The sequence below is a fragment of the Portunus trituberculatus genome, chromosome 17 (genome assembly GCF_017591435.1).
Source record: "Portunus trituberculatus isolate SZX2019 chromosome 17, ASM1759143v1, whole genome shotgun sequence".
NCBI classification, from domain to species: Eukaryota; Metazoa; Arthropoda; class Malacostraca; order Decapoda; family Portunidae; genus Portunus; species Portunus trituberculatus.
Window position 1 is genome coordinate 82,501 of NC_059271.1, and position 11,174 is coordinate 93,674.

General features: G+C 45.2%; 1 protein-coding gene across 4 annotated transcripts in view; it reads right to left on the reverse strand.

The window, feature by feature from the left end:
- The window catches only part of LOC123505003 (docking protein 2-like), a 15,391-nt gene extending 5,012 nt beyond the window's left edge, over positions 1-10,379 (reverse strand). For 2 of the 4 annotated variants that reach the window (XM_045256013.1, XM_045256010.1), the window contains exons 1-9: positions 10,235-10,378; positions 9,260-9,461; positions 8,418-8,588; positions 7,774-7,842; positions 2,801-2,915; positions 1,705-1,946; positions 1,141-1,395; positions 320-626; positions 90-142 (exon numbers count right to left, since the gene is read on the reverse strand). In XM_045256013.1, coding sequence (XP_045111948.1) covers positions 90-142; positions 320-626; positions 1,141-1,395; positions 1,705-1,946; positions 2,801-2,915; positions 7,774-7,842; positions 8,418-8,588; positions 9,260-9,322 — 1,275 coding nt within the window. In that variant the 5' untranslated portion in view covers positions 9,323-9,461; positions 10,235-10,378. Of the gene's footprint in view, positions 1-89; positions 143-319; positions 627-1,140; positions 1,396-1,704; positions 1,947-2,800; positions 2,916-7,773; positions 7,843-8,417; positions 8,589-9,259; positions 9,462-9,641; positions 9,818-10,234 lie in introns of those variants that run through there. The other 2 variants (XM_045256011.1, XM_045256014.1) reach the window with 2 other exon arrangements.
- Positions 10,380-11,174: the final 795 nt, after the last annotated feature.

Sequence of the window (11,174 nt, forward strand, 5' to 3'; positions counted from 1 at the left end):
ATGATTATCCAAATACATGTGTTCTTTATATCTAAATAGGAGCAAAAAGATATTTCTTTTTGAGCAATAAGTGTAGTTATTATGCTTACTTTGTTATTTGCTGAGAACCTGCTGAACGTTAACACATCGTAGCTGCCGTCATCTGTAAATATTGATGTAAAAGTTATATCTATATAGGAAACCAAAATACGTTGTTGTAAACGTGTGGAATGGAAACACACTACTGTACGCACGTATGTACTGTACGTCTAAATTTATCACAGATGGCCAGCCTGTCACGCGAACAGCTGATGCCACACACGCTGGTGGACACACTCACCATCCGGCTCCATGGGCTGGTCTGGCGTGCAGCCGTGAATCTTCCAGGCGTCTTTGACTTCCACCAAGCTAGAATAGAGATGACCAGACTCGGAGCACTCGGAAGAAGTCTCCAGACCATTATTGACAGCGTCAGCTGCTATAGGCTTGGTAGGAGAAAGCTTAATATTTTTCTTGCTACTTAGAATCTCGAGGCTTTGGCTTGAGTTCTTGGTGTAAGGAGCAGCTTGTCTTTGTTTCACTGACTGCACGTGTCGATCCAGGCTCTCAACGGAGTGGGTGATGGAACCTTTGGAAGCATAGCGACCCTGTTTCAGAGAGAGAGAGAGAGAGAGAGAGAGAGAGAGATTAATTGACGAATATAAGAAATGATTCATGTATTTTCAAAAATATGTATACTGATATTGCAATGGATCTTTCTCTTATACGATATGCAGCTGGGTTCCTGCTACAGGGGTACTACACGTAGTACGTAGCCACGTGTACACAACCATTTGTGACGCATTCTGGATCACACGGATGTATTTCAAAACAATATAATTTTCTTTGTAAAATACAAATACTAAACACCACAAACAATGGTTGTCAATGTTTTAGCGTTATATCTATTTACAAGGAAACCTTTCTATACAGAATAATGGAACGCTAAGAGGTTCAAGACATTTTAACCACCAATTTGAGATAATCTCTTTTTACTTGTCTTTGAGGATTGGTACTCTCAATGGGCTTTTTTCAACACTTTTCGTTGCCCTTGGCCACAGCTCCTCTTTCGTAAATTACAGAAAATACTAAAAGCGCCGAATTTCTCTGGACACACCATACCTCCGAATCCTGGTAGTCAGTGCTGACTTTGATGGTATCATAAAGGTTGTCCAAGGAGTACGGTTCGGGAGAAGCTATCGAGTCTTGATCTGGCAGCAGGTTTGGTGTGGGTGGTGGGTAAGAATAATGAGGCCGAACCAGTGCGCTTGCCGGTAATGCTGGAGTCTGCTTGTGTGTGAACGTGTCTCTGGAGTACAGCATCTGGTACTTCAAGCATTCCTTCTCTTGAGAGACGAGCTTATTGATTGCCATTCCCTGGGAGAGAGTCAACAAGTGAGTGAGGGAGCGCTTAGTAGAGGAACGAATACTTTACTGTGCCTATGTATGTGTAAAAGAAAGTTAAAATATCTATTGTTTAATGAGAGAGGGGTATGTTGTAGATTAATAAAAATGCATGTGTGTGTGTGTGTGTGTGTGTGTGTGTGTGTGTGTGTGTGTGTGTATCGAGACTGTACTTCCTTCCTTACATTGCAATATCCTTCTCTTCCTTCTGCGTTCTCTCTCTCTCTCTCTCTCTCTCTCTCTCTCTCTCTCTCTCTCTCTTCCTGTTCCTTCCCTGCATACCTGAGAAGTGTGGAAGACGAAGTAACCTGGCCCGTAGTCGCTCTTTTTCCCAATTTCAAGGTGGAAATCATTAGTGGTGAATCCCATTTTTCGTATGTTGCTGATCGGCCAACGCACAATTCTCTTGCCCTCCACGGAGAGTAGGGAGATGTGGCGGTCCTGCACTATCAACCGCAAGGGACTCATCATCTTCAGCTTTAACCGAGTGTGTTCCTCCGCTACCACCATGAATTCTCGCGTTGCTGGAACAAAAAATAAAGTCAAATAAATAAAATGAAAAAAAATAGAATAAAATAAAGTAAAAAAAATGGTGATAATAATAATAGTAATGACTAAAAAAAAAAAAAAAAATACCACGTTGTTTGGCCAGAAATAACTACATATAACATTGTTTTAATGGAATAAAATCGCATACTGTTTCGGTGAACGTGCTATTGTTAAAGTCCTGAAACTACATGGACACAGCCAGTGGCTACAGTAGAGCAGTTCACCCTCTCTCTTCAAACATCCTTCACACTGAGGCTCATTTCCGTCCTCTGTATACCAGCAGGCTGGCAACCTCACATGGGGTGGAAACATCATGAGGAAAAAAAAAGCAACACACGTACAGTGACACACTCGTTTACAATTCAGCCCCATTTGCTCCCCAATAGAAAAGGACATTCTCGTGGATAACTCTACTGCACTCTGAAATAATTGCAGGCATACTTTATGTTAATTGTGGGTTGTTCAATTCCATAATACGTTCAATGATTCCAACCAACGCAGTTCAGAGGCGATTATCAAAACCCGTATTCAGAAACAAAAAATTTGCTTTTTCAATAATCACAGAGATTCATACGCCTGATTCTCAAAAGTGTTTCTTTAGTTATTTATAGAAATACCATTATTCTGCCATTGAAACCATAAAATGACACCCTTATCAAAAACACTTGCCTCTCCAACTATATGGTTTTTAAATGTGGTGAAGATGAGGTGCAGAGGTGTCTCAGAATATGATTGTAAGTAAGAAGGGCCCTTGCTGTCAGCTTTCGACTTGCCAATGCCCTTCTCTATCTCATTACGGGTCACGGCATTGCCACGGGTGTCACCTTACCTGCTTCGCGACAGCCGTCCATCCCGTAGATCTCGTTTTCCTCCATGTCGGTGCACTGCGGGGTGTGCGACGCGGGGACGCGGGTGGCAGGCTTCAGGAAAATGTCCTGGATTGCCTGCCGGTAAGTGAATGCAACGAGAAGTCATAGGCTTTTCAATGTGTGGAAGGTCATATTACTACTACTACTACTACTACTACCACTGCTGCTGCTGCTACTGCTGCTGCTGCTGCTACTATTGCTACTACTGTACCTGCTGCCACTGCTGCTGCTACTTCTGCTGCTGCCACTGCTGCTTCTGCTGCTGCCACTGCTGCTGCTGCTGCTGCTGCTGCTGCTGCTGCTGCTGCTGCTGCTGCTGCTGCTGCTGCTGCTGCTGCTGCTGCTGCTGCTGCTGCTGCTGCTGCTGCTGCTGCTGCTACTGCTGCTGCTGCTGCTGCTGCTGCTGCTGCTGCTGCTGCTGCTGCTGCTGCTGCTGCTGCTGCTGCTACTGCTACTGCTGCTGCTGCTGCTACTACTGCTACTACTACTGCTACTACTGCTACTGCTACTGCTACTGCTGCTACTACTACTACTACTGCTACTACTACTACTGCTACTGCTACAGAATACCTCCACCCCATGTTTATTGATGCGTCAATTGGGGCTCCACTACTTGGAGGTCATTAGCCCCAACTCTCGCTAATGACTGTGGCATCCAACCATATCTAATACTCTATAATATAAACATTAGTTGTTAGCTATAAATTCACTCTACCTCTACTCTATCTACTCTTATGCCACTCTCCACCACTGTAGCCTCGCAGTCAAGGCCACTTAAATCTGCAGGTATGGGGTGGAATGCCTTGTCCCCTGAGACACAGGAGGGCTGATCTGAGGAGGAGAATGAAAGACGGCACCTCATCCATGCGACGACATGGCTCCTTGGCTGGTGCTTCTTTTCTGCCATTAGGTCGGCTAGTCTTGAGTAGAAGCACTGAGCCTTGGAGCCCATCCCGCCAGATGTGGTGAAGACCAGAGGTGTGAAGCTGCCCTGGTCAATGTGTTGGATTCTCTCCCCATACGCTCGGATCTTCTCCTGCTCATTCTTGCGGTGGGCGGCCTCCAGGGAGAGTTCGTGGTGACAGGCGGCCATCGGGTCAAAGATCCGTATGTCCATGAATGCTTTCTGTCCCTTGTCCAGAACCCTCGTGCGCTGACGTCGACTCGAGCCTCGTTGGTGGTGTTGGCTGTTCTGTAGCGCAGGTGCTCGCCGTCTAGCGGTAGGAGGGTCGGTTCAGTGGAGACATCGTGGCACACCTCCTGAGCATGCTGGCGGTCAGATCTCTCACCTCATCGTGCCTGATACATACGAATCCCCTTTTGCACGTCATGGTGTGGTTGACGTCATTGGGGAACTACACACACAGGTACTGGGGAGTCCTTCCACCGGCCAGCCGTACCTCAGAGCAATGGCGTCGACAAATTCTTGTTTGTTGAGGCTGAAGCCCTTCGCTCCAATGGGCAGTGACGTTAGCCAGTTAGAGGCTCCTGTTTCCTGTGCAGTGTGGATTTTTCTCACTGTGGTTGCAGGCAGGATGTTTATCAGGTCTTCGAGACAGTTTCGTTGATGTTGTTGCCTGTCTCTAGATATAATTCGTCTTTGCTCAGTGACTGCACTTTGGGCTATTTCACCATGTGCGTCCTGAGCAATGATCTTCTCTGTGAGGGACCTGGTGAGCTTGAGGGAGTTGAGGTTCTCCACAGTCGCTAACTTCTTAGGGGAGGTGATTCCCATCCCGCCCAGTCTTGGTGGAAGTTCGAGCAGCGCCCTCTCCCCATCTCCGATGGTGTGGGATCTCAGTAACGCTGGGATGAAGGTGTTCCTTATCGAGACCTCCAGTGGTGCAAGGGAGGGCTGATGCCTGGGATGGTGCGCATGGCGAATCTCCATCGATGCTGCAAGCCGTGGGTGTAGGCGGAGTAGGCTGCATGAGGCTCAGTCCTGGCCATGTCAGACAGGACCTCCACCTCATGTATCCACTCCTTCACCTTCTCTCCTATGTATTCCTTCTTGAACTCCTCTGTTCCGATGACAGCACCCAAATGCCGCTGTCCATCCTTTGTTATTATAACTCCACTGCCACTGAAGCTATCCACTGCACTGTCATAGTGTTCAGGCTTTACAATAAGGACGGACTTAGCGGCACTGGGTGTGTACCCTATGATGGGACCATTATCGTTCACTAAGCCCCACCATTTTTCAAGTCTGTTATTTTGCCGGCCCCTGACAGGTCATCCGCGTACGCCACTTGCTTCACACTCGTTTTCTCATATGAGATAACTTGTTGCAGCACTGAAAGTCCGAGGGCGTACATCGCCATGGCCACTGGGTCACCTTGTGTTGTCCCTTCCATGGACTTTAACACCTTAACACTATTACCACTATTACTACATATGTACAAATCCGAGGGGTCACTATATGTGTTTTCTACATAGTGTGCCAGAGAGGACATTTACTCGAATGTTATGAAGCATTGTTTTTCTGTTAATAGTGTTGAAAGCGTTTTTGGCGTCCACTAATAACACCGCTTCACAATTGTCTTCACTGAATATTTCCCTCATAGCGTGGATGGCGGCTTCCCCTCCTGCCTGCTGTCCTGCACACACTTGCAGGTTCCCCGCTGCCCTCCTCACGTCGTCCTTGACCACCGTCATGACGCATTTACCCACGATGCGTCTTATCACCTCGCCGATGCCAATTGGTCTGCATCCCGGCTTTTTGTCCAGCGGGATTAATCGGCATGCGGTGAGAGCCTCGACGTGGTGACAATTTGTGGTGGCAAGCTTCCTTGCCAGTGCTGCCAGGGCGCCGCATAGGTCGTTAGCGGCACTGCCACAGAGTGCGCCGCTCAACAGGCGACGCCACCCTCTAGCGTCTAGTCCTGAGGGACCAGCACTGCCGTGTGTCTGGAGACTTCTTCCAGATCATCTCTCCAGTTATCACCTCGTAGATGACATCATTGGGCTTGCGGAATGGCCCCTGCATCCTGAGGCCCTCTTCGTCGCTGGGGGGAGGATGTTTTTCCTTCTACTACTACTACTACTACTACTACTACTACTACTACTACTACTACTACTACTACTACTACTATTGCTACCACTACTGCTGCTGCACTGCTACAACACACTACTGCACCACTGCACTACACAACTACTGCTACTACCACCACTGCAACAACAACAACAACTACTACTGCTGCACTGCCAACCACTGCTGCACCACTACCACCACACTACTGCTGCTACCACTACAACACCACTGCTGCACCACCACCACCACCATTTGCTGCTGCTAACCACTACTACCACTACCAACAACAACCACTAATACTGCAACCACTAACTACTACAACACAAACACAACTCACAACAACTACTGCTACTACTACTGCACTACTACTACTGCTGCAACTACACAACAACAACAACAACTAACTACTACCACTGCTACTGCTGCTTACTACTACTACTGCTACTGCTACTACTGCTACTACTACTACTACTGCTACCACTGCTGCACCACCACTACTGCTACTACTACTATTACCACAACTATTGCTACTACTACTATTACCACTACTACTGCTACTAATACTATTACCACTACTACTGCTACTATTACTATTACTACTACTACTACTACTACTACTACTACTACTACTGTTACTACTACTTTTTTTTTTTTTTTTTTACGTAGGGAAGAGGGCCAGCCAAGGGCAAAAAAAAGAAAGTTAGAAAAAGGCCCACTTGAGCGTTGGCTCTCCAAAGACTTCAAAAAGTGCCAAAACCGTCAGCCAGAATTAGGGGAGCAAATGCCTCGATACCTCCCTCTTAAAAGAAGACAAGTTGTAGGAATTCGGATATACAGATGCAGGGAAGGAGTTCCAGAGTTTACCAGTGAAAGGGATGAATGATTGAGCGTGCTGGTTAACTCTTGCATTAGAGAGTTGGACAGAATAGGGATGAGAGGAAGAAGAAAGCCTTGTGCTTTCTATTACTACTACTACTACTACTACTACTACTACTACTACTACCACTACTACTACTACTACTACTACTACTACTACTACTACTACTACTGCTGCTGCTGCTGCTGCCACCACCACCACCACCACTGCTGCTTATGCTGCTGCTGCTGCTAATGCCACCACTACTACTACTGCTGCTTGTGGTGCCACTGCTGCTGCCACTACTACTATTGGGACTGCTGCTGGTTCTGCACCTGCACCACTACTGCTGCCACTGGTTCTGCCACCACTGCCACTGCCACCACCACTGCCACCACCACCACTGCCACCACTGCCACTGCTGCTGCTGCTGCTGCCACTGCTGTTGCTGCCACTGCTGCTGCTGCTGCTGCTGCTGCTGCTGCTGCTGCTGCTGCTGCTGCTGCTGCTGCTGCTGCTGCTGCTGCACCACTGCTGCTGCTGCTGCTGCTGCTGCTGCTGCTGCTGCTGCTGCTGCACACTGCGCTGCTGCTGCTGCTGCTGGTGCTGCTGCTGCTGCTGCTGTTGCTGCTGCTGCACTACTGCTCTGCTGCTGCTGCTGCTGCTGCTGCTGCTGCTGCTGCTGCTGCTGCTGCTGCTGCTGCTGCTGCACTACTGCTACTGCTGCTGCTGCTGCTGCCACAACTGCTACTACTACTGCTGCAACCACTACTACTACTACTACTGCTACTACTACTACTACTACTACTACTACTACTACTACTACTACTACTACTACTACTACTACTACTACTTCTTCTTCTACTACTACTACTACTACTACTATATTTCCCAAATTAACTACAATTCTGACTAGTAAATTGCTATATTTTATGTAGCAACTTGCTTTCTCTCTCTCTCTCTCTCTCTCTCTCTCTCTCTCTCTCTCTCTCTCTCCCTCTGCCATGCGTGCATTTGTTTTTGGGAACAGATAACAAATAACTTGCCTCAGTCCATTTTTGGTTTTCCTCGTCGCTCCTGGCCAGAAAACAGTAGCGGTGATCCTTGGTAGTGAGCTGGAAGGCACAAGAGGCCACATCAAAGCTCGCGCACGTATGGCATGAGTGTTTATCTCAGGACTATGAAAATCAGTATCATTGAACTAAACAGAGCAGCAACAGCAAGCTCCGTCAGTGCACTAGGGTGATTCAGTGTGGGTCAAAGCTTCGTATAGGTCTCTCTCTCTCTCTCTCTCTCTCTCTCTCTCTCTCTCTTAATTAACCCCTTCAATACTGGGACACATATTTACCTCGAGATTTGTGTACGATTAGACCATTTTATTGGCATTATGAAGGGTATATAGAGGTCAGAAGATAAATGGCCTTAGTCTTTACTATTTATACGAGTTTCTGAAGCTATATAAAATCACCAAAAAGTAAGCAGAATGAATATGGAAACGCGTTATGGTACTTTATCTTTTCCTTGTGTGTCACGAATAAAAAGTACCTTAATAGCATGCTTTATTTCATCAGTAAATCAGTCGTCACGAAGGTCTAAAGGAACACACACACACACACACACACAGAGAGAGAGAGAGAGAGAGAGAGAGAGAGAGAGAGAGAGAGAGAGAGAGAGAGAGAGAGAGACTCACCGTAAAGCCACTTGGCGAATGTCCTTCATCTCGCATCACTTTGACGATGTCTTTCTTGGTCACGAGGAGAGCGAGTTTGTTAGGAGAAGACTTGCATATTTGGTAGACTTCCAGGCGCGCCAGGCCGCTCCTCGAGGCGTCGTATAGCATTATGTAGTGATCCTTGTATTTCTGCATCAATAGGGAACCCAAACAACCCATTAAAGACATCAATTCTAAGACCAGCCTGCTTTTCCTTAATTCGAGGCAATAAGGCTGCTACATTTATTCATTCCTTTAGTTACATCTTGCACCTCTTCTCTGCTAGATGACCAGCTGGGGATTCACTGCGTTTGCGGAAATAATTTCGGCTCGAAAAAGGAAAACGTTTAATCTAGTACGGACAGGAAGCTTCTATTAAACCACTAGTACTCGTTGCCATCTTCCTCTCCAGTCTGTGCTCACTTCTCCCATCTTTCTTTCCTCTCATCTTGTTTTCCTGTATTCTTTTAAACGTTCAGAGCTCTCACCTAGGTCACTTTAAAGCGCCCCTTAAAAAAAAAAAAAAAAAAAAAAAATGCTTATTCGATCCCTTGATAAACTATCATTAGAATCATGGAAACTCTTTTAAATACTTAAGTGATTTCCAGTAGAATAAGTTGTTGGGCATTTTCTGGAGAAAAGAGTACACATTCAGGCATCGATCCATGTTCAAGGCTACCAATCTGAAACGCCTTGCTCTCTTATTCCGACTAGTTTCAAAGATCACAGTGTTTCTCATGCTGATACTTATTAATCTGTGACTAGTATAATAGAATTACGCTTCCAAGCTTAGTACGAGTATCTTATCTAGTAAAGCCTACCGTCGTGAAAGATCCCTTGCAGAGGTATGACAGCACGCCCTGCTTCTTCGGCAAGTCGCTCATGTCGCCCCGTGGTCCTTCTGGCAGCAATAGCAACAATTATACACTTCAGGAGCACACCACCGCGATCTCAATATTCAGAATGCCAAATAGCAGTGTAGACACTGAGAGAAGCAGCAGGACATCCGTGGCGTCTTTTGCCCTATAAGAGAGATAAAGACGTCCGTTGTTAGAGATAACTGAGCTAGGATAGACTTATTATTATTAACCATTATAGTAACTTTACTAATAATATTGTGACTCACACTATCAAAGAAGAGCAGTTGAAAGTAAAAAATGGAGCATGACATTGAGAACATAAAATAAGCAACTCGCAACATACTGTGAATTGATTATATGGAGAGAAGCTGAAGACATCTTGATCAAAAGATATTCATCCTCGTGCCACACTACCTCAAGCTCTGGCGCTCAATTAATAAAAAAAAATAATAAATAAAGAATAAATCATTGTAAACAACAGAAAAGGCTGATTATTCTAATGACTTGCATCAGAATAGCAGGATGAAGGGAGGCTGGGGAGCAGATGGCCGGATGCGACGGGTCGTCGCAGTGCTGCCACTCCTTAATTGTGTGTTTTCCTACTATGGTAAACGTAGATCTTGTATTTTTTGCTTCGACCTTGTGGTTTTGTAGTATTACCCTTAAAATCCAACAAGTCTTATAGTTTTTCATGAATTAAATGTGACAATTCGAAATTTGAGCCCGTCACCAACATCTTTTTAGTAAAAACTATTCGAAATGAAGGATGGAAGAGCTGAAGCAAAATTTTCTACACTTGCATAATTCATGCGAGATATATTGATCTTGTCACATTCATCAGTTGCAGTTCAACGAATGTTTTCAAGGAAAATATAATAAAAAAAACAAGCATTCCAATAGGTTACTGATCGAAAATGTTTCAAACAGAATACTTACAGAGCAAGCAGTGGCTCGGCAGGTAGATTCTTGTTGCAATCTCTGCTGTCTGCAGTGACGTGAACAGTGGAAAGTGTCACCAAGGCTAGATAATGGAGAGTTGCAGAGTTGCTCCAGTTTGGAAATGGCAACATACTCGTATACCCCTCTGAAGAAGCGGACGAAGATATGGAAGAGCTTCCATTACGTAATTACTAAGCAAGATAATATTGCAGTACATGCTGAATACTATAAAAGGAAAAAATGTTAATAACGTAAGAAATAAATTTAAAAAATAATAATCATGATAACAATATTGTGGGTTTTAGGTCAGTCTTGAAAATGTTTTTAAGGAATATCTTGTATTTCACCAAATTGTAACGTGGCAACACTCACCGTGATCCAGTGTTTTGTGTGACTGATAAAAAAAAAAAAAAAAAAGTCGATAGCACCACCCGCCACGCAGCACGCGGGAAGTGGCTGACTGTAGTACACTCTATAAGATGTCACTCCAGGTTTGACGTCACTCTGCTGATAAATTATTACTGACTTTTCCCAAAATCATTCTTGAACTCAAACTTATTGTCCGCAGCTTTACAACACAAAATGACGTGCGATCAGTCACGGGTAGGCCTACATGCAGCGTTTTCTAAGCACAGCCTCCATAATTTTTATTCACTCAAAATTCGAAACTGAATTTTGTCTACTGTAACTAATGGATATTACAAAACAATGGTGCGATATTATCACTACGAAACTACTGTTGCTACTGCATAATGCTGACGAGTCTACTGCTACCTACATGGTATTGCTACCGCCATTACTGTAACATAACATATAACATAAATAATAGGATAACAAAGGGCCACCAGGGCCCATCTAGGTTATCCTGTATCAGTCGCACAGCGACCTCGTCATCAGTACTTAAAGATCGACATAATTATAAATCTAATAAATTTAA